The sequence below is a fragment of the Eriocheir sinensis genome, chromosome 12, assembly GCF_024679095.1.
Source record: "Eriocheir sinensis breed Jianghai 21 chromosome 12, ASM2467909v1, whole genome shotgun sequence".
Classification (NCBI taxonomy): domain Eukaryota; kingdom Metazoa; phylum Arthropoda; class Malacostraca; order Decapoda; family Varunidae; genus Eriocheir; species Eriocheir sinensis.
In genome coordinates this window covers 19,399,070-19,425,336 of record NC_066520.1, presented here as the reverse complement: position 1 = coordinate 19,425,336, position 26,267 = coordinate 19,399,070, and the positions used below count along the sequence as shown (strand labels likewise).

At 45.5% G+C, this 26,267-nt stretch overlaps 1 protein-coding gene across 1 annotated transcript in view; it reads right to left on the bottom strand.

Annotated features, from left to right (window-relative positions):
* Positions 1-875: 875 nt before the first annotated feature.
* LOC126997559 (uncharacterized) overlaps positions 876-26,267 on the bottom strand; it is a 60,697-nt gene continuing 35,305 nt past the window's right edge. The window contains exons 4-9 of the mRNA XM_050858727.1: positions 25,722-25,926; positions 7,404-7,655; positions 6,524-7,271; positions 6,147-6,386; positions 5,775-6,005; positions 876-5,659 (exon numbers count right to left, since the gene is read on the bottom strand). Coding sequence (XP_050714684.1) covers positions 5,423-5,659; positions 5,775-6,005; positions 6,147-6,386; positions 6,524-7,271; positions 7,404-7,655; positions 25,722-25,926 — 1,913 coding nt within the window. The 3' untranslated portion in view covers positions 876-5,422. The remainder of the gene's footprint in view (positions 5,660-5,774; positions 6,006-6,146; positions 6,387-6,523; positions 7,272-7,403; positions 7,656-25,721; positions 25,927-26,267) is intronic.

Below are 26,267 nucleotides of genomic sequence, written 5' to 3'. Positions count from 1 at the left end.
CTTGAAAACCACTTACTCACCCATCTGTTTCCCTCGTCCATCAGCTTATCGACTCGTCATGGGAAACCTGTACTCGTGTTTACAGTTACTGCATGACTGTTCTGATTTACCATTCATTCATAGCCCGATTGTTTAACCATGACTGTTTTGATTTACCATTCATCCATAGCCCGATTGTTTAACCATTTTTTTTTCAATCACTTTTTTTGAACTGGAATCTGTTTGGCTCGCACGCGTTGCTGTGGGTCCTGGTTATTTTTCTCGGGTTTAAACATACTTCATCCTCATCTCCCTATTAAATGCGTCAGTCAAGGTATAGTGCAGTTTATGTCTTTGGAATGAATAATGATTAAACTCCTTTCCCCTTTCCCTGCATACTGAGTCTCGGTGTGCATGGATGATTTGTGTTACTCGCATGTCTGTTTTATGAATCTATCCATTTATATCTACCTGCATCTTTACCTATCTTATCTGACTATAACTATAACAATCTATTTATCATTCTCTATCCATATGTATTTGCATGATTTACTGGAGGGAGTGGACGAACCATATCATTGAACAGTCTGGCTGAGAGAGATTATCAAGACGTTAAATCATCGTGTGACTAGCCAGGCTCCCCACACTGTTTTAAAGGGATCTACCGGGCTTAGACATATATCCCTTCGGTTGAGTGTTTGAAGCCCATAGCCATATTTGCATGGTCACAGTCTCATCTATGTAGGAACTGGATCTTTGTTATCAGCAGAATTATTTGCTTATATTCAATCAGATCAAGTTATATTCAGTAAAGCTGGGTTTTATATTCAAATAAATGGATACTTTTTTTTTTTTTGGTGTAGATGGCTAATACTCAAGTAAATAAAACAACACAATTCAAAAGCTTTCAAGTTATATTTGTGTACTTTGGTACAAACAAAAATTAACAAAAAAACAACTTAGAACCTAAATCTCCGTCGCCGCCGCCATCACCACCACAATCACCATTACCGCCACCACCGCCATCATCACCACAGTAGCGTCCTCCTCCAGCACAACCACCACTCACCACATTTTTTCTATTAATTTTTCAGTTTCAACAAAAACCGATATCGGACTTGTAGGCGGAGTGGGCGTCATGCATGGGGAGGGAGGGAGAGGGGAGGAGGGGCGTGGCGGTGTGCGGGGCGATCTGAGGCGGGGCGGGGCTGGGCGACGAAGTTATATTAATGCCTCGAGAACAGAGTTAGCAGAGGGTGGAGAACCCCGATAATAATGCTGGTCAAGACATTTTTCAGCCACACGTGTTACAAAAAAGCCACACAGACGCACGAACACACACACACACCAAAAAAAGAGCACACTAACACACACACACACACACACACACACACACACACACACACACACGTACGTACACATGCAGAATAGGCCAGAGCTACAGTATGTGGTCCCGTTACATCTAAAAGCTTTCGCACACGTACACGCACGCACACACTAAGAGACATGCAGCTAAACACACATACACACACACACGCAAACACACACACACACACACACACACACACACACACACACACACACACACACACACACACACACACACACACACAGACACACAATGGATGTCAATAAAAAACAACAAACAATTCTTGGCAACTTAAGTGTTACAACAAAGCCAGCGAGGAGGCACGGAAGAAAAAAAAACATTAATTACTTTTTCATTTTATATTTTTTGTTCAGTTTTTCATCCTCATCGGAGGTTAAGGCAAACAAGAAACGTGGGAACAAACAAGACTTGATCGATTTTTTGGGTGTATTAATTTATCACGATGCCAAAAAGTACATAATAAAATCGTTAAATATCTTAGGGAATGGGGGAAGGGGTGATGAGGGGACGGGAGGGAAGGGGAGGGGAGGGGGGAAGGTAGGAAGAAGGGAGGGGGAAGGGGTGATGATATGGGTAAATATATTATAAATCATCAAATAAATTAACAATAAATAACTGAATAAATTAATCAACAATACAAATAAATTAATCAACAATGCAAGTAGTTTGTAGCACGCACACGTATACGTATAAAAAAAAGTTATCCTATAGTTCCTGGTAATTAAGATTATGTATGCAATTTAATGTTTCTCAACGCAGCTACGCAAAGAAACACGCCATTAAGAGAAGAATAGTCGGTTGGGTTACTTTTCTTCGTCCAGATTTCCCTAAATAAAGAATATCTAAAAAAGCGTTTACGAATTCTCAATCAAACGAAAAAAAGAACTAGGACACCCAAGATCTTTACGAAGAACACCCGGCAAGTACTGAGAGAGAGAGAGAGAGAGAGAGAGAGAGAGAGAGAGAGAGAGAGAGAGAGGGAGAGGGAGACGAAGACGCACGTATGGTTAACAATCCGACACTAAACAAATGGAATCGTCTCCCCAATGAACGTAAAGAATGTGACATTGTGCGCAGGTGTCGAGTCATTAACTATCTCAGGTGACTCGGTGGAGGTGCGTGCAACGGTATCATAGAAGCGCTAAATCTACTCAGTCCTCTACGTAATTGTGTGTTAGTAAAGCGTATAATGACATTAGTAACTTATTGGTGTACTGAATGTCGATGTGAGGTCAGTAACTGGGGGTGGGGGGGATGCTGTTAGTAATATGATGATGTTAGTAATGCGTGAGGTTGGGTTAGTAAAAAGCATGTTAGTGATTACGATGATTGGTGATGCTAAATTGGGGTAAGTAATGCAGATATGATGATGTTAGTAAGCTTGTGATGATGGGTTAGTAAGCTGGTGATTATGGCAACTAATGGGAATGGTGGTTTAATGGGGTTAGTAAGCTTATGATGATTTGTTAGTAAGCTGGTGATGGTGGCTGCTAATGGGAATGGTGGTTCAATGGGAGTTAGTAAGCTTATGATGATTTGTTAGTAAGCTGGTGATGATGGCTGCTAATGGGAATGGTGGTTTAATGGGGTTAGTAAGCTTATGGTGATTTGTTAGTAAGCTGGTGATGATGGCTACTAATGGGAACCGTGGTCAGTACTGCGAGAACGTTCAGTAAACCTGTGAGTGGACATTGTGACTTGGTGCTACTGAGTCTAAGGAGTGGTCGGTGGTGAGTCGCGTGAACCTGTAAGTCGTGAGTTATGAATCTAAATGGTCGTCTGATGGAATATATTTGTGTTGTTACTCTTTATTTTGTCAGAGACGTGAACTGTTGCTTTGTGGAATCTCTGGTCGTGGGATAATGTTATGATCGAGACATGCTTCACTGGCGGTAATTTTACATGCAAAGGTGAGTTGTTGCTGGATTTCGTCGTGTTAGAGTGGGTGCAATTGCTGTCATCCTATTGGTGAAGTTAAATTGGTTGTAATATAGTTAAGTTTGGTTGTAATATAAAAAAATACTGTGCATAGTTACATTTAGGATTACTCTTTTCATAGTCTGGGTTGTTGTGTAGTCTTAACATTCAAGATTATTATTCACTTTGGGTTTAGTTGTATGGATATCATGAAGTGGAGATTAATACATGCACTTTGGATTGGTTAGTACGGGTATAAGCGAGCGGCGTCTACTTACAAGCGATTGGATGCTACTACAGAGGGTTTATAGGAAGATCATGCGTGTTAGGGCTGATGAAGCGTATGATACATGCACGCCTAGGAAGGGTCGGTTCGCTGGCCAACCTTCACGTAACAAGCAAGCAAGCAGAGGAAAGCTACCGCCGTGCACACATCCCGGTGACGTATTCGCTTGTTTTTCCTTTTAATTCTCGTCTTCCTGAAACATAAATCTATTGGCTCAATGTGAGTCTTTTCTGTTTTAAGACGAAGCAGTTTTCAGCTTTCTCACGAGGGAGTGTGACACAGACGGCCAGGTTGGGGACTATGCAAGCGCGTACTACAAGCGTTATTCAAGCTGTCAGCGGTATACTTCTATGTTATATTTAGTCTAGTGGTGAGGAAAAACAGTCTTGAGCAATTACATCGACTATCACAGGGCTTACCGGCCAGCGACTCAGTTTCTCGTTTTGCTAGACAGCCTCTCGCCGTCCCTTGTCGCCATTACAAGACGTCAAAGGGAAGGGTCTTTAGTTTCTAATAGAGAAACATATATGTCGGTGGCCGGCGTGCCTGGTGACTACGGAAGCTGATTGATATGTCTGGTATTTACAGTTTCTCCATTCTTTCGCATCCTTCCGTCTCTCTTTCTCTCTTTTCCGCCGCCGGGTGTTCAAGGTCAATCGCTACTCGATCTCGGTGTCTCCGGACGATGGGGTCAAGGCGACGCCGCGCCCTGCCCCAAGAAGTCGTCCGTTTCTACTGATTTAGTTTCCCTTTGTCCCAGCACCAGAAGCACAGGCGAGCCGGGGAGGCGAAGGAGGAGGAGGGCAAACGCTTCTTCTCTTGGGTACTGCGTGGCAAGAATTTCATAAAGTTTGCCAAAAGGTATCCTGGACGATTCTCCATTCTGTGCTTACGAAAGTACACGCATTTTTTATGATAGTTGAAAAGTTCCTCAATTGTGCGTCTCCTTCGCGTGGTGTATGTACAGGTGCTGATCCGACCACGCCCCCAAGACAGCCCTTTGCCCCCTCGCGCCCCGCCCCGGCTCCCCGATAGGTTCCCAGAAGCACCGCCACCACGCCCGCCGCGCGCCTTGCTCGCAACGGGGCCTCGACGCAACAGTATGAGCGTCTCTTGGTACTACGAATATTGCATCTCTCGACCGATTTCAGTGTACTATAGTGTCAGTCCACGTGGTTGATTCGTTGTCATGTGTTGTGTAATGCCACTGTTATTAGGAATGTGTCAGGTATGTCAGTATTATATAAAAGCCTTAATCCTAAGTTTTCTTTGAACGAGAGCTTTTGTCCGTACTCTCATAATGCCCTTCGTAATATATAAATATCATGAAAAGGTGTTACGCTTCTCGCAGTATAAATGCCCAATTATAAGTCATTCGACATATGAAGCGTGTCACGTGGTATAAATGCCCTGTTACACAGTGAATCGAGTCGTTTCAAGCGAGACCTTCTGGTCACGCCGGTCAGTAATTGTACGTCAAATGATCGTCGCTCGGCCGCCTGCGCGGGGCGGAGGTTCGCCGGAAAGGCTTCACGGAACGAGCTGAGTCTGTGTCCTCTTTATGTATTAACGTAGAATTACTTTAGATCATTAGTTTACCTCAAGGCTAACAATTTAAATTAGGACAAAACGCCGTCTTTCCCGCTACCGACGGTACGGTGCTAGAAGACCTCCATGGGGTAGAGGGATTCCTGACGGACAAAGACAGGTCGTTGTCGGGGAGATGGTGGTCTGTTGTCCCTAGTCTGAGTATCCTGTGTGCCCTCATCGGTAACGGTTCTCCTAAACGATACGCGGAGAACGTAGTGGAGGGTTCCCGTGAGGGCGTGAGCGGCACGAGCGGGGACGAGCTAGATCCTGCGTGGGTAGCCGGAGTCGTAGAGCTGACGGAGGGACTCGGTGGTGGTGGCGGGGCTCAGGGGCTCCTCCAGCTTGCTGCGGCGGCGGCGGTGCCACACTGCCGTCCACGCCACGATGATGACCAGCTGGGCCACGAGGAACACGGAGCAGGCCAGCACAAGGCCCACCATGTTGATGCACACGCCTGACACGTCCTCCTGCATCACCACCTCAGGCCCGCCGATGCTCTGTGTGAAGAAGGGACATGACACTCCGTTAACCCTAACTGTACAGGCCTATGAACTACATTATGCTTATTCAGGGGCACTACAAGTAGAAATAGTAATGGGAAGAGCTACTCACGGCACTGTTCAAGTCCTTTTCGAGATTGTTGGCGGCGCCCTCTCTGCTCTGGATCTGTGACGAGCGGAAGCCAAACTTGTCAGAGATCTTGATGGACTGAACAACGAGAAGCTCCTCGGGAATCTCCTGCTCAGGTGCCTCTCTCCTCTGGCGGCTCACATCGTGGCTGGGATGGCTGATCATGAAGCTGTGACCCTCAACGTCGAAGGTGTTGCTGCCCAGCTGACTCACCTGTGCAAAGGGAAAACGAGGTCACGTCAGATACATTGATATGTCATGCATATCATTTGCTCCACTGTATAGGCCTTTATCCAACTTGTATTGCTACTGAGCTTTTGAAGTGCTCATGTCTGACTCTCTGAAATATCTTACCAGTGCCATGGACCGCCCAGTTGGTTCTGCGAAGTTGTATGCGGAGCCGAAGTCAGTGAAGTAAGGAAGCGCCTCCCTCTTCTTCCTGCCGTAGCTCTCCGCCTGCTTCATCTGGCCGCCGAAGTCCAGCACGTCGCACACCACAGGCTCGCAGGTGGGGATACAGGGCGTCACCAGGGCGCGGAACTGGACCACATCGTTCGTCGGGAACTTGAAGGCGTCGAAAGAAGCCCCGAGAACCTGGAGGCAACAAAACGATGATTATGAAGACATTCCAACACACACCAATGAACTGTTGTTGCCAGATAGAGAGCAGTGGACGTGTTGCAAAAGTCTGACTGCTGAGCGAGGCAACAAAGATAGGGTGAAGCGCTTACCTTTCCAGTGAAGTCAACCTTCTCGAGCGGCCTCAAGATGGAGATCTCGGAGGGGCAGCCGCGGCCGTCCAGCAGAGTGATGTTGTTGGTATTGCTGCCGTCCATGGCCACGAGGTCCCGCACGAAGATCTCATAAGGCGAGTTCCTGTCCACGATCTCAAAGCGCAGCTGCAGCATGTCACCCACGGAGGCGTCGGTGATGTCGTTTCCGTCCCTGTTGGCCACGCGCATGATCACGTTCGGGGAGTCCACGGTGCTGCCCTGCTCCAGCACCGGCTTTCTGTCATCCTCCACGGTCAGGTCCACGCGGTTGCTCACGCTCTTGTTGGTCAGGTCATACTGGCAGTGCACGATGAGGCCCAGGTCAGCCGAGGTCACAATCATGTCGTGGTGCTGGATGACCACGTCGTTCTTGTAGCGAGAGACGCTTTCACGCTCGACGTCGCAGTCAATGTCGTTGTAAGACATCCTAAGTTCAAACTCCAGAGCGTCCTCGATGTCATTGACGCAGGTGTTCGGCGAGCCCTTGGCGTAGATCTTGCCGTTGAAGATCTTGGAGGTCTTGACCCTGGCCACCATATCCCCGGAGCGGCAGTCGATGGTCACGTTGTAGCAGGAGGAGAGCTCGTAGGTGGAGGAGCCGGGGATTTCCAGGTAAGGCTCTTCAATGTGAGTGAGTGTGGCGGCGGCGTGGTGGGAGAGGCGGCACACCCTGTCTCCGGTGTCACCGTAGTCGAAGGAGTGGCACCTGTGGAAAGAAGGAACATATCACCTTGTTTAAATCCAGTCAGAGTGTATCTGTGATTATTCATCTTTATTGAGCTTTTTTCTTCACGGAACCGATATGTTTGGAGACGCCTATCGAGGGTGGAGTCCTTACCTGAAGGAGGCGGTGAGGCAGAGTCGCTTGCATTCCTCGAGGCCGACCACGTCCTGGTACACGGAGTCAACGGTCTTCAGGATGCGTCCCTCCATCTTTTGGAACTCACACAGCCTCACGGGGTCATCGACGCAGTTGTTCTCCAGGAAGTCGCTGTTCTCCGATGGTCTGAAGGAGCCCGTGCCCACTGCGGTGTGTCTGTCCATATCGGAGGTGGCGCAGTCCCCTGTGGAGTTGTTGAAGTTGGCGGACCTGAGGAAGAGAAAGGTTGAGGGCGTGTTTTAGTTCCTTTGTCCTTTTCTCTATAGCTGGAATTATTTTTTTCCCCGTTTCTTAGCCCTTAGTCAAGTAAATTATATCGTCAGAAGAAAACAAACAAAACGAAGCCGGAAGGATGGCTTAGCACTCGAAAACAATGCAGGTGTGTGAGTGTGTGTGTGTGTGTGTGTGTGTGTGTGTGTGTGTGTGTGTGTGTGTGTGTGTGTGTACGGCCGCAGGAATAATACTAAAGATGTATAGTTGGCTTTGATGAGGAAGGCGTGGCGAGGAGGCTCCTGAACCTTCCTGAAAAACTTCTACGGCTTGATGGACACCCCGCCGCCGCCTCACACCCACTCCCTTGCGGGTCAGCGGGAATAACAGGCCTCCCTCTCTTCCACCTGTCAGTCAGTTCCACCTCGACGCTTCCTCGCTCTTTCCACCACGAGTAACGCTTCACACTCGTCCCCCGCCATTCCGTACGCCTCAGAACCGTTCATCAACACCGCTCTATCGGCTCCTGCTGCCTTGGCCTCTTTCGTTCTCGGTTGGTCGGTGAAAACTAGTATTAAACACGTTTTTGCCATTCGTCATAGAAAAGATTAATGTGGGAGTTTTTTTGGTCTTTTCTATCTGTGAATGTATTACCTTGAATGCTTCCCTGTCCTTAAAATTACCCGGGCCTTTTGGAGACATGAAACAAAGAGGAAATAAAGAGTGTGAAAGGAGAAATAAATAAAGGGCGTGAAGGCGAGGCACGAGCAATGGAAAAAAAGTGAATGTTGTGAAAACGAATCATTGTTATTTCTGACGAGAGAGAGGAAGAGAGACAAACAAAAAGCATTCACGTTGATTCTCTGCGTTTCTGCCACGCCATCGGCATTCACGACGATCAACCCCACGCGGCTTCGAGGGGGAAAAAACTGTTACGGAATGATCGGAAACCAAAACCTTCAGATTCGGCCGATGACTCTTACGAAAACATTAGTCAGGCCTCGGAGGGGGGAGGAGGAGCGGTTGTTTTTGTGTCTCCATCGCCCCTCACGACCCCGCCCTCTGATGTCTTGATATTGTGGTCTGGGAAGTTAGGTAAAGAAAAGCCTTAGAGGGTTGGTATGCAAGGAAGTGGATCCGTTCTCCATTCTACTTATGATCTGTAGTTACGTGTTAATTTCTGAGATATGTAAGTCTGCGAAAATAATGTCTTGATAATGTGATATGGCAAGTTAGGTAAAAATAGCCTTAGAGTGTTGGTATGTAGGGAAGTGGATTCGTTCTCCATTCTACTTAACTAGTGATCTGTAGTTACGTGTTAGTTTGTGTGATATGTAAGTCTGCGAAAATAATGTCTTGATAATGTGGTCTAGGAAGTTAGGTAAAAAAAGCCTTAGAGTGTTGGCATGTTGGGAAGTCGAAGCGTTGTCCATTTTACTTAACTCATGATCTACGTAAGCGTGTGTTTGGTGGTGTAGCTTGTAAGGTTGTAACAATAAGTGTATGATAACAAGGAAACGAATGAAAAAGTGAATATAAATGAAAAGAAAAAAAAACTAACCTTCCCCTTCCCATAGAAAATTTACTGTCAAACCAAGATGTGATTAAGTTAGTCTGAAATCGAGGGGTCATTATATTTTTTTTCTTTCCTAATTGATCCCTTGATGAATTGTTTAGACGATCTTCTGTGCTGGATCATGGGCGTCGACGAATACACACACACACACACACACACACACACACACACACACACACACACACGCACACGCACACGATCCCCCCCCCCACCACCCCACCACACACACACACACACACACACACACACACACACACACACCGTTCCCTATAGTGATTAATATCCACCATTCTTCAGACCCGTCATTAACCTTCAGGAATGAGGAAGGGGGGAGGAGGAGGAGGAGGAGGAGGGGGAAGGGGGGGGGGAGAGGAAGAAGGAGCACGTCGGATGAATGGAGTCCAACTAGAAAACAAATGAGCGTCTTTGTGCGTCATTTTTTCCTCGCTCGTAAACGCCAGACTTGAGGTTGCTCGCTGTTCCTTCCCCGGGGGTCAGAGAGGCTAATCACTACCACCATTACCACAACCACCACCACCACCACCATCCGCAACCATCGTCACCACCACCAATACAGCCCCATTGATATCTCTTCTTCACTTCCTCTTCTGCATCTCTTTTTCTTTCCATTCCTTTCCTTCTTCTCCATATGATCCTTCCTTCCTTCCTGCTCTTCCTCGTTCATGTTCTCTTTCTCTCTCTGCTTCGTCTCCATCTCCATTGATATCTCTTCTCCACCTCCTCCTCTTCTTCATTCCTTTCTCTTTCCATTCCTTTCCCTCTTCTCCATATGATCCTTCCTTCCTTCCTTCCTGCTCTTCCTCGTTCATGTTCTCTTTCTCTCTCTGCTTCGTCTCCATCTCCATTGATATCTCTTCTCCACCTCTTCTTCTTCATCCCTTTCTCTTTCCATCCCTTTCCTTTCGTCGCCATATGATCCCTCCATCCTACCTTCTCTCCCTCGTTCATTGTCTCTTTCTCTCTCTCTTCTTCGTCCCCTTGTACATCCTCGGCATTTAAGACAACAGTTCGCTCTTCGTTTTTCCTTTGTTTCTTGTTCCGTGGCTGCTTTGTAATGAGCATCTCCTCCCATGATTAGGGCTGAGGTACAGAGCCCGAGGAGGGAGAGGTGGACGCAGAGGAGGGAGAGAGCGAAAGGGAAGAAGGAGGTTGAGGATGGAAAGAACTGAAAAAGGAAATGGAGAAATAGGTGTGAAGAAGAAGGTTGAGGAAGAGAAGGTGAAAGAAGGAAGGAATGGAGGAATAAGGGAAGGAAGTGGATTGAGAGAGGGAAGGAGGCTGAGGAAGGAAGGAGGCGACAGAATAGTGAAAGGTTGAGGAAGAGAAGGTGAAGGAAGGGAGGAATGGAGGAGCAAAAGAAGGAGGAGGATTGAGAGAGAATGAGATGCTGCGAGGAGTGAGGAGTAGGAAGGTATGACTTGCAGAAGAGAAAAGTTGAGGAAGTAAAGGAGAAAGAGAAAGAGAGTGCTGTGAAGGAAGGGAGAAAGCCAGGCAAAGAGGGAGTTAACCAGCGGACCTATTAACCTAACTAATTTGCTTGAGTGAGACTGATTAACCGTGCGTTGCCAGCTTGTAGTCTTGCCTCCGAGTAATGCATGGGTAATGAGGAAGGTGAGAAGAGGAGATGCAGGAGGCAGGAAGACTTAAATTACAAGACGCAGCGTGATATATCTGAGAAAACCAAAAGGGCGCATACAATTAGGAGCGGAAATTAGTGCGATTAGCGGAACTGAGTTAAGTGAAAATTAAAACTAAGAGGAGGAGTTTAATTACGTGCGGGAAGTATAGAGGTAAAGGTTAATTTTGATCTGTAATGTTAGCGATATATGGCGCACTTATATAAAGAAAAAGCACTACAGAATTAAGGATGGAAAAGCTCACTAGAATCTGAATTGAAGTGTCTTGTGTTGCAGTGTTTCAGTTATTCATATATCTTGTTTCTCTTATCTATTTTTTTTGGGGGGGGTTATTAACGTGGACAGAACAGGTAGCATCACATCCTCTTCTTCCTCCTCCCACTCTTTCTCTTCCTCCTCCTCCTCCTTCTCCCTCTTCAATAATAGTATCACAATCTTCTCTCGTCCTCTCACTCCCCATCTTCAATAACTGTCCCATTACCAATCATCCCTTCTTTTTCTCCTCTCTTCTTACTCCTCCTCTTACTCTTTCTCTTGCTTCTTCTTCAGCAGGAGTATCAAACACCTCTTCATCTCCTCCTCTTACTCCTCATCTTCCATCACTGTCCCATCACTCCAGCTATCCACCTCCTTTTCTCTCTCCTCCTCCTCTTCCTCCTTCTCTTCCTCCTCAATCACACACTTCTTCCCCTCCTCCTATCTCTCACTCCTCATCTTCCATCACTGTCCCGTCGCTCCAGCCACCCATCGCCTCCTTTCCTGCAAGCTTTCCCTCCCTCCCTCGCTCCCGGAAGCATCTCTCTCCTTGAAGCCTCATCGTTACCTCCGTCACAACTCTTCGCTCCCGCCATTACCGGAGATTAATAAACAAGAGCCATTACTTCCTCCGCCTCAAACATGGTCCTCATTAGTAAGCGCTACCGTCAACGCGGAGGCAACCATGTAAAGAAAAAAAGAGTAAAGAAGGCAAATACCCGACAGGCACGGAGTCAAATTATGCCATCAGCCGAAGACAAAAAAGACTCGCATGACCTCTGCCCCGTTTACTGATTGCCGGGGAGAGTTATGGAAGAAAACTGCAGAGGATGAGTGGGTAACCCTGCCATTCTGTCCTTACTTGGGTCGGCGTGATGGGTTCCTCAGGTTGGTGTGTGAGGGTGACGTGCAACTTTGCGGAAGCGTGATACAGCAGAGAAACGGTAAGAGGAGGAGGAGGAGGGAAGGAGGAAGAGAAGGAAAGTGATATACCGTAAAAGGAGAATGACGAAGAAGCTCAAAATATAGAGGAGAAGGAGGAAGAGGAGAAGAATGACAAGTGGTATGGCAAACCAGCACTTTCCGAACCTTACCTCTTGATCGAAACTGTACTGAGTTCCTGTATGTGTGTGTGTGGGGGGGGGGGGGGTGCAGGGAGTGACATATGTGGCAAACCTGAGTGCAGCCTGATGGACGTGACTGCCTGGGAGAAGAAAGCAGAATTGGAGGAGGAGGAGGAGGAGGAGGAGGAGGAGGAGGAGGAGGAGGAGGAGGAGGAGGAGGCGCATTACAACGGCCTGACTGTCGAATTGATGCAGGAGGGAGTAAGGGACGGAGGGAGAAAGAGAGAGAGGGGCTTAGCTAAGATGAGAGACTGCAGGGGCGTGACTGAAGCCAACACGACACGAGGAGAATAAGTTACACTGAAGAGCCGAAGAATGACCGCAAGAAAGTGTGATTGGGCCGTGATAGACAACAAGGCAAGCGGCTCTGATAGTGTGAATGACTCTTAGAGGAAGAAAGATAATGCCCCAAAGCGGGAATAACGAGTGGTAATTGCGACCGTTGAGTAAATGAGGAACTTGAAAACTCGTACTTGGCGTAATGGTGCGAAGGAGCGTGAGATGGGGGAGCTCAAATATATAACGTAATAGAGCGAAAAGAACGTGAGATGAACGGGAGAAGTCCATGAATATTGCAGGATTATAGAACGCCCTGAAAGAATGACAGCGTGTAGGTGGTACGTGTTAGCAAGATTAATAGTCGCAAGAACTGGAATTCCCACACAGAGCAAAAACGAAGCTCTCGAGAAAATTAGGAGAGGAACGAAAAAGTTAAAACAGGAGCAAATGACGCCATGAAAGAAAACAGAGGAATTAAAGAAAACGAGTTACGTGTTAGCAGACGAAGTTTGGGTGGGAGAGAGAGAGAGGGGGAGAGAAGGAGAGGGAGAAGGTGGCGGGGGAAGGATATCATGACTCAGAATAATAAAAACGATAAATACACTCCTTGAAGCGGCTATAACGATGATTGAGGTGCTTAATGTAATAAAATGAAAGCCTAGGACTGTCAGTGACTCAAATTAGATGAGTGAGGGTGTACTTGATAGCATAGCGGATATAAATACATAAAAAAAGTCTTATTGTAAAAGATAGCTATTTGGGTGGATGAGAAGTAGACCAGTAATGTATTTAACTGTGAAAAGGATAATGAAAGAGAAGAAGAATCAAATTGTAAAAGAAGAGATAGAGGAATGGAGGTTAAAGATGGAGGAGGAGAAATATGAGATTGAGAAGTAGGAGAAATGGAAATAGGAGGTTGGAGGAAATTGAACACCAAAAGAGAATGGAGGATGTAAGACTGGAGAGGGTTGAAAAATAAGGTGGTGGAGGAAGGAGAGAGAAAAGGAAAAGGAGCATCAGAAAAAGAAAGCGAAGTTGCAAAATAGAGATAATAAAGAAAGAAGAAAAGAGAGGCGAAACTGAACAGATGCATATGGGAGGAGGAAGAGGAAAAAAAAGACAAGACGAAGAAGAGATACGTTGCAAAAAGGGAGGAAATGCGGAAAGGAGAAAGAAACGAAGCAAGTGAATATGAAGAGGAGAAGAAAGACGAATATAAAATAAAGAATGTGCAAAAAGAAGACATTACAGAAAGGAAAGGAGAGGTGAACAGAAGCATAAGGGAGGAGGGAGAGGAGAAGGAAGACAAGATAATGACCAGGAAAGCGATGATGGTGAGGGAAGGAAAGGGAGGCAGTTCGCGAAGGTATTATGACCCTGATGACGAGGAATGGTGACGAAGGGGAAAGAGATAGTGAGAGGAAGTGGAATCCAAGCCACCGCAACACACTCTCTCTCTCTCTCTCTCTCTCTCTCTCTCTCTCTCTCTCTCTCTCTCTCTCTCTCTCTCTCTCTCTCGCTCGCTCTCTTTATCTTTCTCTTTCTCTCATTTGAAAAGTATAACAAACACGAACACAATAATTATTTAACAACCATATTTTTCTACTTTTTTTTTCTATTCTCTATTTCTAAGTTTTTTTATTTTCAACCTTTCTTTCTATCTATATCTCCCTCTCTCTCTATCTCTCTCTCCCTCTCTTTTCCTTTCCTTTCTCTATCTCTTTCTCTCTTTATTTTCGTTTTCAGATATTTTCTTTTCTTTAACAACTGCATAACTTTTTTTTTCGTGAGCTAACTGACTGATTGCCAGGTTGAGGCGTAGCGGTTGAGGTAAGACGTGTTTCCTTTTGCTGTCATTGCGATGGTGGCGGTAGTGGTGGTGGTGATGGTGATGATGGTGGTGGTGGTGGTGTTGCAGGGCTTCTAGCAATACAAGACTTTTGAGAGTGAAAGAAAAATGTGTGTGTGTGTGTGTGTGTGTGTGTGTGTGTGTGTGTGTGTGTGTGTGTGTGTGTGTGTGTGTGTGTGTGTCATGGTCACGTCCTTGTAATTTCGGTCTTCCATCACGTTCTCTTTTTTTTTCTCTCATGGTGTTATTTTTTTTTATAGAATTTTGTAGCTCACTCTCTGTCGTACACTCCTCCTCCTCCTCCTCCTCCTCCTCCTCCTCCTCCTCCTCCACTTTCCCGTTGTGTCACTCCCTCGATAAAAAAAATAAGCACAGCAATGTCATCGATGAGAAGGCGAAGGTTACAGCTGCTGACGAGTACTTAAATAAAGCCTCAAACAACACCCATGGATAGCAAAACGTCCCCTCAAGTGAAGCGGAATCTGTTTAAGCGAACGACATACAAGAAAACGATATGCTAGAAGACGTCCTGTGAGAGAAGGGAGAAGAAACGGGAAGCAGATGGACGGATACAAAGCGGAGGGGAAGTAAAAAGCGTGGAAATTGAAAGAAAGAAAGACATTGAATAGATAGTGATGAAAATGCAAGATGTCCGTGTAAGCTGAAATAAGGAAGAGGAGCAGAGGAAAAGGGAAAGAGAAGATGGGAAGAAGAAGGCTGAAGAAGATGGAGAGGCTTGCAAACAGACGGACAGATGGTGAGACAGACAGATTGACAGATGTTGAGACAGACAAACGAACAAGGATAGACAAACAGAAAGACACACAGAAACAGAAAGACAGTGAAAATGAGACAAAAAACAGATAGACATACACAGACAGACATACCAAACAGACACCAAGGAAAAGAAAGACACACATTTAAAAGACATAGACACAGTGAAAGAAAGAGGGCACAGCTGCCATCACCACCACCATCACCACCACCACCACCACCACCATCACCACCACCACCACCGCCGCCGCCATATAGTGTCGACGACCCTCCCGTCGCCAACACAACGCAACGCCGCTCCGTTACGCACCTTCGCCTGGGCCTGAGGGGGGGGGGGCACTTCCTGCTGGGGCTGCGGTGTGGGGGGGGGGGGGGGTCGAAGAGGTAACAGAGGAAGGTTGGAAGAGGGAGAGACAGAAACGGGGAAAGGGAGGAAGGGGCGTTAAGGCTCTTTTGGTTCTTAAGTGAAGGGAGGAAAGGAGGGGGGGGGGTGAAGGGAGGAAGAGGAGGAAAGAGGAAAAGGAAGACACGGGAAAAGGGAGGAAAGGGGGGAGAAAGGGGCATGGAGGGAGGAAGAAGAGGAAAGAGGGAAGAGGGTGGACAAGGGATAGATGAAGAGGAGGAAAGAGGAAGGAAAGAACGAAGAGGAAAGAGGAGGGAAAGGCTATTAGGAACCTTTCCGTTTGAAGAGAAGGAAAGGCTAGTAAAGGAGGAGAGAAAGAGAGGGACGGATGAAAGGATGGATAGAAGAAGAGCTATTTCAAAGGAGAGACTAAAAGATAAAATAGTGAGATCGTAGAGAGAGAAAAAAATAACGGGATATGAGCTATTGAGTCTTTAGGGATAGAACGGAGAGGTGGAAAACAGAAAGGAAAGTAGAGAAATAGAGAGATAAAAAGGAAAGGTAGGGGTGGTGAGGAGAGGAGAGAAGAAAGAAAATACATAGTGATAAAGGGACGATAAGAGAAGGCCGTTAGCGAAGGAAAGGCAAGGAGAAGGAAAGCATAATAACGGGGAGGTGAAAGAAGATGGCAGGAGGGAGGGAAGGAGGGAGGGCCGAAGGAGGTGTGAGGAAAGGGCGTTACGGGTCCTTGAGTTTGGAAGAAGGAAGGGAGGGAGGGAGGAGGGAATGATGACGAGGAGGAGGAAGAGGAGACGGAGGGATGGACCGGGGTAGGTACGTAAGTAATGGGGGAAGGCGGAGGGACGTGGAAGTGGCTGAGGGAGGGAGAGAGGAAGGGAGTTGAGGGCGTCGCCGAGGTCGCTGGTACGTTGGTCACCGGGTCAGGAGAACCGTTTCGCCGTGACCCCGACGCACCGCAGCGAGAAAAAAAAAGAAAAACGACCCGAAGGAAACGGAAAAGTGACTCAGAACGCGAGACTCCCGGAACACAGGCCGCCAGACTTGAGGCGCGGCAGCACTAAAACGCCAGGCAACGCTATGAAAATGGGCCTGTTAGGTTTTAGTGGTTCCTGGACGGGGGAATGTTAAAGCAGAAAGCCTGGTGAGCCGCAAAAGGTGTCGGGTGAAGAGGCGGCCCGTTCTCACACCTCAGGACCGCTTGCCTCACCTCTTTGGATGTATTTAGACTTCTTGTTTTGAAGTGTTACCGAGACCTCTGAGTAACCCCGCCCCGAAGGATAACCCACAAGATGCACTTCACGGCTTTTCTTCTTTACCGAGGATAGAGTGATCGTTACCCGGTTCGTAGATCTCGTTATACACTGTTTTATCATCATCATCAGCATCATCGTTTAACGTCCATTTATTCCCTATGGTGGGGTTGGACGGGATATGAGCCTCCTCCACTGTTGCCGGTCCATAGCCATTTCTTCCGTGGTGTTCAGCCTCCTCCTATCTTCCTCCACACTATACACTATTTTATCCTCTTCTTTTTAGCATTGTATATCATAGAGCAATAGTTATTCGATTCCAGTTCAGAAAATCGTTTTAAAAATCAGTACCGAAATGTTTCCGTGTGTTAACGTAATACATTTTGCTGACCGAGTTTGAATCATGTGTATATAGTTTGCCTCTATGCTGTCAAATAGTTTCCTTTTCTTTTAACTGCGCTTTGTGTGTGTGTGTGTGTGTGTGTGTGTGTGTGTGTGTGTGTGTGTGTGTGTGCGCTATAAGTTTGTTTAACTGGAGAGCAACATAAAACGAGGAAATTGTGTAAAAAGGGAGAGAGGGAAGTTTGTTGAAGGATCGATTCACGCACCCGGTACTGCTACGCGTGTTTGCTGAGCATCTCTTTGCGGGGTAAGTGTCTTGCTGTAAATGGGAGGGAGTGGAAAGTAACGACAGAAGTGAAATAGATTGTCGGTGAAGAATGAAACATGAAGAAAAGGCAGTGAGGAACAAAATAGCATGGTTTAGGAGGAAGAGGAAGAGAAAGAGAAAGAAAAAGAAAGAGGAGGTGGAGGAGAAGAAAACCAAAACGCGATTGTAGGTTAAGAGAATACAAATTAATGGACTACAAAAAGGAGAAAAGAGAAAGAAAGGAACCAAGCTAAAGGAAGAGAATAACAGGGCTTAGGAAATAATGGAGTAAGCGGAGGAGGAGGACGAAGGGGAAGAGGAAGACAAAGAAAAAAAAAGAAAAAGAAGTAAGAGGAGGAAGAGGAGGAAAAATAAACGCGAATGTAGTTTAAGAAAATAAGAAAACAGAAAAAATAATCGACTGCAAAGAGAAGAGAGAGAGAAAGGAACCAAATTAGGGAAGCAGGAGAAGGGAGAAAAAGACATGGAAGAAGGGAGAGGAGGAGGAGGAGGAGGAGAATGAAAAATAAACGCAAAAGTAGATTAAGAAAATAGGGAAGCACAAAGAAGAGAGAGAGAGAGGAAACAAGTTAGGAAAATAAATGAGGAGGAAGAGGAAGAGGGTGGCTTATACAACGAACGGGAGGAGAAGGAAGGAAGGAAGGAGAGGGAGAAAAGGAGGAAATGGAAGGGGTGAGGGAAAGTAGCGGTTCTACTGGTCAACACACAGTTACGTTCAGGTGTAATCACGTTCAGCGCGTGGGAAAAAAAATCTTCTACGTCACTCTTGGGTTCGGTGGAGAGCATACATCAATCTGCCTCCTCTCCCCGTTTTCTTCGTGACCACCACTTCCACCGTCCCTCTTTTTCACTTTTGTGGTTTGTTGCTTCCTAATACTGTGTTCTATGAGGTGTTGTTTTCTTTGTTTTTATTTCTTCTGTTTGTTTTTCTTTGTCTCATTCCATTTTTTTCTTTTCCTTGTTTTGTGTTGCTTTGCTTCCTAATATCGTGTTTTATAAGGTGTCTTTTTCTTTATTTTTATTGTCTTTCCTTTTTCTCATTCCATCTTTTTCTTTCCTTTGTTTTCATCTTATTATTCTTCCAGACAGATCATCTTCCTCTTGTTCTTTTCCTCCTATCTTTTCACCGTTTCTGCTTCTATATATTTTACCCTTTCTTATACTTTTCCTAATTTCCTTTACATCCTTTCGTATTCATTTTCTCGTTCATTTCCTCTTCTCTTTTTACCTTTTCTGCTTCTGTCTACCATCTCCTTTCTTATGCTTCTTCTTATTCCATTTCATCCTTTCGTATCCATTTTCTTCCTCTCTCCCTCCCTCAACACCCAAACACACACAACATGCTATTGTTTATCTAAGTATCTAAGTATACCACCCATTTCCTACACTTAAATTACACCTTTCTTCTACCCACTCAAATCTCATCCCTTCCCTCTCTCCCTCCTTCTATTTCTCCTTCTCTCCTTACTCTTCTCACGTATACATTACATTTGCCTAAGTTTCCTGGCCGTCTGATTCTCTACGCCTACTTCTGTTTCCGCTTTTCCTCGACAGCTGGAGATTCATATGTTTGCGGGCTATACTCACCAACGGTAAACATCATCAGAGGCTCCTCCTGTGTTTGTTTGTACTTGCATTATCGCCTACACCTATGTTTCCTCAGCCGTGAGAGCCCACCCCACCTGCCTCAAATGTAACCTCCATATCACGCAATACTTCCATCATAACCCCTTTTTTCCGTGCTGTAAATCGTGTCCTCTGTGGCTGATGGTTCGTTCCCTTCAGCTCTCGTGTACATTCTTTTTCCTCATTAGTCTCATTATATCTTTGTATGGTCTGGTTTTCTTCGTCAGATTATAAAAAAGGTTGAGTTAATGGTATATATCCTCTCTTTTTCTCTGTCTTTCTTCCTCTGTGTCTGTTTCTCTGTGCCTCTCTTTCTTTCTCTATCTCTCTTTCTCTTCCTGTATCTCTCTTTCTTTCCCTGTGTCTCCTTCCCACACACGCACACCACTATCCCGAAGTCGTGCAGTGTTCAATCATCCCCAATTCTCCTCCCTGCGACATTTCCAAGTGAGGGAGCCGACAAAAAACTACCAAGAGAAAAAGAAACTGATATAAAACACCTGAGTGACAGCGCCGGTAATCAACAGGTAGAGGAACAGGTGGGGGCATGTCATTTCCATCGCTCAGGTGTGTGTTCGTCAGCGCCACAGCCCGAGGGTCATTATTTCTTCCTTATACGGTCGGCAAGGCAGCGTACACGAGGAGGTCCGCAGATAGGTATAGTACGGACGTCCGCACTTGGTCATCATCAGCGGTTGGTCCGCATCAAAAAAGGTTCCCAGTTTCTTCCTCGTCGCCTGATCCGCCGCTGGTTATTGCAAGGTCAAGTTCAAGGTCATCCCAGGGTCGTGTGTGTGTGTGTGTGTGTGTGTGTGTGTGTGTGTGTGTGTGTGTGTGTGTGTGTTTCGTCAGCTGATAAACATAACGGTATATAGATTTCACACACACACACACACACACACACACACACACACACAGACACACACAGACACACACTGATATGCACAAACCCTCGTAAAAGTTTCCAGAAAATAAAAGAAATACGAAAAACCCGGATTCAAACTTTCTCCAATAAGGCGAATGAACCTTCTCCATGTTCTTTTTTATTATTGTAAGTCTTTGATATCGAAAAAAATGGACGTGCAAGAAGAAATGAGTTGACTGAGTGAGTGAGAAGTGGGTGTGAGTCAGAGGGAGAGAGAGAGAAATGGAGAGACTAGAATGAGGGACGAAAGGATTGACTCAAGAAACACAGAGTAAGTAAGCATAGAAGAAAGTCCTGTCAAATTATATAGGCGACCCGTAAGTTACGATAATGAAGACTTTTCCGTTATCTTCGTTTCAAATATTTGGGATAATGAGTTAGCAAGGGAGTGAGTGTGTGTGTGTGAGGGAGTATGTAAATGTGTGTGTCTGTATGTGTGAGTGAGTGAAAAATTTCATGACTCAGCCAGAAAGTGAAGCGAAGAATGACAGGCTGTTGTTTTAAGAGTTTTATCAGTTATTTTAGCTCTGTCACGTTTTTCCTACGCCAACGGGTCGGGTAGTGAAGGAGGAGGAGGAAGAGGAGGAGGAGAAGGAGAAGGAAGAGTAGGAGCGGCAGGATGTAGACAAGGTAGATAAGGTAGAGAAACTAAAGAGAGTGGAGTAGAGTAGAGGGACGAAGAGTATTAGAAAAAGGAGTCAGAAAACGAAGAGATGGACTGAGAAATAGAAAATGAAGGGAAGTAAAGGATGAGGGAGGCAATGATCACAAGGAGGAAGCTGAGAAAAAACAGAAAACAAGATGAAGATGAGAAATGAGAAACACGAGAAAGAGAGAGAAAAGAGGAGGGCAAAAACTGAGAACGAAGAGGAGTAAGCAACTGAGAATGACGAGAGCAGGAAAGAAGAAGAGTATGAACTGAGAAACACGAGAAAGAGAAAGAAAAAGGGAGAGGCAAAAACTGAACGAAGAAGAGTAAACGATTATGGATGACGAAAGCAGGAATGAAGAAGAGTATGAATCGAGGAAAGAATCGTGGTCATTTATTTCTCACACAAACAACACCAACAACATCCATTACACCAAAGACAAGGCAAAAGGTCAGGAGTCGCCCCATACACTTCCAGCCTCTCGTTCGTGTCCCTATCAGTCTTATCATCCGAACAAAGAAAGTCAGATGGGCCTTGAGGAGGGACTATCAGAGACGAGGCCGACCCTTCCTGTTCCCCCCTCAGGCTCTTGTACCTAATGTTCGCTATTATGTTCATTAAGCCACCCTCCTACGGTTCTTTTCTTCCGTCTCTCCCTCTCTGTTTCTCTCGTCATCTTTGCCCGTTCTCTCTACCTCGTTCTCGGTTTCTTCCTCTCTCTGTGTCTCTCTCTCTCTATGCCTCTCTTCCCTCCAGTTTCCTCTCTCCCTCTCTCTTCTATCTCCTAGCTCTTTGCCTTCCTCTCTCTCTTTCTCCTCATCTTCTCCTCTTCTCTCTTTCGTCTTCCTCCTCCTCTCTACCTCTTCCTCTTCTTCTTCCTCTCTCCCTCTCTTTTCTATCTCTTTGCATGTTCTTTATCCACCTCTTCTTTCTCCCTCCTTTTCCTTCCTTCACATTGTTGTTTGTTATGGTGATTTGTGAACAGAGAGAGAAAGAGAAGAAGAGGGAGAGAGAGAGAAGTCTTTCCTTTCTTTTGTTGTCTGTACGCTGAGTGGTGACGGAGAGAGAGAGAGAAAGAGAGGGTGGGAGAGAGAGAGGGAGAGGGAGAGGTAAAGAAAAAGAGAATCAAAGCCTGTGGGAAAGTAGTGAACGTCGACTTGGTTTGACTTTTGTGAGCCACGACCTTCACCTCATCTTTTTCTTCTCATTTTATTTTCTCGCTTTTCTTCTTCAGTCCGCGTTATCTTATTTTTGTTTTCTCTCCAACCGGTCCGATCCGTCTTCTCTTGTTTTCCTTTTACGGTGCCAATGTGTTTTTTCCTGTCTGCTTCTTTTGTTTCTTCTTTCTTCAGTGTTCTCCTCCTCATTGTCTTTATTCTTTCTTCCTCTTGTTCTTTGTTTTTCCCCTCGTAATCTTTTCCCATATACCTTTCTCTCCTCCTCCTGCTCTTCCTCCTCCTTCCTCTTCTCTCCTTTCTCATTCTCCTCATCCCCAAGTTTTTTTTATTCTTTCTTTCTCCTTTTGTTCTTTATTTTCCACCTCACAGTCTTCTACCATATACCTTTTCTCTCCTCCTCCTCCTCCTCCTCCTCAGCTCCGCCCTCTCGCCCGTTCCGTTATGTGACTCCAACGCTTTGATTGAGTACTACAAGAAAATGCTAAGTTGAGGGTGATTTGCATGTAATTGGACATACTTACTCCTTCTTTATCTTGCGTGATGGATCGGTCTATTATGTTAGGTCTGTCGAGCATTACCGTGAGCCTAATTGTTAAAAAGTGCCTTCTTCCTCTCTCTCTTTCTCGTATAGTTTAGCGTTTTTTTGTGTGCGTACTTGAGGTTACTGGTGAGGTCTTTTGTGGTGGGGGTTGTCTTGAGGTAGGAATATATTAGTGGTTTTTGGTTTTTATGGGAAGTAGAGTTTGTTGGATGGTAAAAACGTGAATGTGGAATGATGGGTGGAGTGTATTGTGAAGGAGGCTGTCTTAAGAAGGGAATATACGAGTGTTATTGGATTTGATAAGTTTGTTAGAAGTTAAAACATTGATGTAGAAAGATGAGTGAAGTGTTTTAAGGAGGTGGGTGTTTTAAGAAAGGAATATGTTAGTGTTCTTGGGTTTTATAAGAGATGGGATTGCTTAGAAGTTAAAATATTGATGTCGAACGATGAGGTGAGTGAAATACTACATAAGACGAACTGGAGAAAGAAAAGAGGCGAAGGATGAAAAAGGAAACGCTGATGAAAAGGAAAAGGAAGTTAAAATAGAGATCAAGGAGGAATTGAATACCGAGGAATACGAGGAAAAAGAGGAATAAGCAAAATTTGAATGAAAAAGGCAACTGAAAACTGATATTAAAGTTATTTGTGAGTTTTTAGACGGTAGAAAAGGTACTAAATGTGGAATATATTTTACTTGGAAGGTCAACGCGTAGCTGTAGGTCATTAGTGTGTGAGAGGAAACAGCGAAGGAAAAATAAATGATAAAGAAGATGACGGAGGAGACAAAACAATGGTAATAAGATGAACCCCAAGGAAGCTGTTTGTTATGAGTTTTATCTGCCTTCCTGTGTAACTTAACCTTATCGCTTGGCTGTCTTGTGCATCATCTCCTTCACGCCCTTTTTCTCGACTTTCCTTCCCTTGTTATCTCTCTCCTTACCTTTATTTATCTTCCTTAACTCCTTTCATCTCTGTTTCTCTCCCTCTGCATGCCTCCCTCCCCTCCTCCACGCTCTCATTCCGTTGACCTTTCGCACACACACACACACACACACACACACACACACACACACACACACACACACACACACACACACACACAACCCCTCCAAACACACACATACAACCGCCCCTCCCTCACACATACAATCCCTCCACCCACCCATGCACACTCTCCCCTTCACCCCCCACCCACACAACCACCCCCACACACACACACAGCCATCCACAGGTGTGTTTGGCAGGTGTGTGTGCGTGGGTGCGTTGCAGGAGGGCAGGTGAGAGTCATGTTAGCTTCACCTTTTTGTTTTTTTCCTCCTCCCTCCCTCCCTCTCTCCCCTCTCCTCCCCTCCCTCCACCCACGCACGCACTGGCTCGCGCTGGTCAACAGGAAGCACCCCGCAACGTGTCCCCCGTGAATGGCGCCTCGTTGATAAAGTAAACGTAATGTGATCTTCGGTTTGATCTCGGCACCATTCGTCATTGTTCTGCGTGGTGCCTTTGTGTGGCTGTTTGTGGCTTGTTTGTTGGCCTTGTTACTACTACGGAGGGCCTTGTTAGCTTTTATGTTACTTATTTTTTTATGTAATGTCCGTTTCTGTATTATATTTTCTATTATTGTCACTAATTTTATCGTTTTTTAATATCATCATTATTATTTGTAGCTTTTTTTTATAATGGTAATGGTTATAGTGAAGTTATATTGTTGTTTAAAGAGTTATTGTGAGGGGAGACAAGGAGTGGTTTTCTACATCGCATCTAAGGTCTTACGTAAGGCATAGCAAATATTTAATCTTGAAGCACCACGTTTAATCTCTCTTTATTTGTCTGAAAGCTACAAAGTCTTTTCCTGTATTTCTTTTACGTTTCGTGATATTCCCATTTAATCCGTTTCCTCTTTTTGTCAAGTTCAGTAAAATATGCCTTTTCTTTTCCTTTGTTTCTCTCACGTCATCTTGCATATAATCTTCACAGCAGTTAACCAATTTGTCACATGACCAGACGGACAGTGACCAACAGTATCTTTCGTTTTTTTTTAATGTTTTGTCATTCGTCTCGCTTTGATATGCCATTATATAAACAATGGCAGACCACACACTCCCTTCTGCCCCCCCATAAAAGACCTATTGAGCTTATTCAAAAGATTTTTCTTCGGGTGATCAAACCTTAGATCGACGCAAATGACAATGACCACAGATTTTTTTTTGCCCTTTGCCGCATCACTTTACCAAATCATTATACGATTAAAGGCGGACCGCACTCCCCCCTTTGCTATACCGTACAAACACCTGTTCAGCGACCCCATCGGACTTTTCTTCAAGTAACCAAACCTGTCACTGGCACGACTGTGGTCAGGAATTTTTCTTTCCTCACTCTTGTCACTCCTTCGGGCGTTGGTCTGGCTGATCGCCTCATCTGTCTTCTCTTTGTGGCTGTGTTTGGTCTGCTAAGTGAGTGGGCGTGTTTATGTTAAGGGCGGCGAGGGTTTGAAGGGGAGGAGGCGTGTTTGGGGAGCTGTTGTGGCCTCTCTTTGAAAGGGTGCTGAGGGGGAGGTGGTGGAAGAAAGGCCAGTGAATTGATGTTAAAAAGCGACGCTGGTGTAGGAGAGGGTTAGTGAAGTGGTGATGGGAAGGAATGGCGGTGAGAAGGAGCTGTGAAGATGGATTTTTGTTTTGCCTTTAGAGGAGGCAGGCCACGGCTTAACAAAACAGTATTAATGCCTACAACATGATGCCCCAAAAAGACAAACAGTTGTCAAGGAAATGTCAAAACTTAGGGGTGCTGTACTTTGTTGTTAGGCACTGTAACAGTGAGGTCTAAAGGAGAAGTCTTTTTTTCTAATTCTGTTTTACGTTGGGATCCAGAAACACGCGGATATTGATGATGGTCGGGAAGACGCCGTCACATGGAACGCTGAGTCACAATGTTTACTTTTTGTTAATTACCTAATTCGGTTTTTCGTCCGTAAACACACCAGTTGGAACGAGTTGACTTTATCATTAATTGAAGAAGACTCAACCAATAATCGAAATCATGGAGGAGACCCTCAAGCAAGACATCGAATCTTCCAGTTCTTGGAAGAATAACTTTTTTTAATCAAAGGAGAAAGATATATCATTCGAAGTGACTCACAAGCATAACCCTTAGGTTTGCAGAACGAATGAGAAGTGTCTTTGTCGGAAGGAAAGTAAACAGAAAAATTGGGGTAATAAATCGTCGCTGGAAATGACAAAAAGTAAATAAAGGTGGAAGTGAATCGTCACTTTAAAAAAAAAATCGTCATGGGCCTGAAAAAAAAACATGGCAGTGAATTGCTGCTACTGGCTACGTTATTTAAGACTACTCACCGGCAAGGGAAGTCCTGCTCCTGGAGACAGAGGATCTCGCACTCCTGACGGGTGCCGACTCGGGTGTTCCTCTTGGCGTAGCCGGCCAGCTCGAAGCCCATGACCCTCTCGAAGCTCCAGGCGCGGTCACAGGCGGGGGCGTTGAGGAGGCAATTCTTCTGGACGTAAAGAGTGAACACCGGGAACTGGGAGGACGTGAGGGAGCCTGAGGAAAAGGAGAGAAGAAAGTTAGTTTTGTCCGTCAGGCCAGATGGCGGTGGTCACTTTTATTTCTTGTATAAATTTCAAAGTGAATTATGAGGCAAATGACATTAAGGAGGCAAGATGCTTTTTCTGGTGATAACTCATGATGGAAAAGACGCAAGGAAATATTTTGTTCCTTTTCAATGACTAACTGACTGATGCTGTATCGCTTGCTGACTGACTGAGTGAGAAATATTGGCTGACTGGCTGACTGAGTGACGAAGGTATTGGCTGACTGGCTGACTGAGTGGCGGAGGTACTGGCTGACTGGTTGACTGAGTGACGGAGGTATTGGCTGACTGG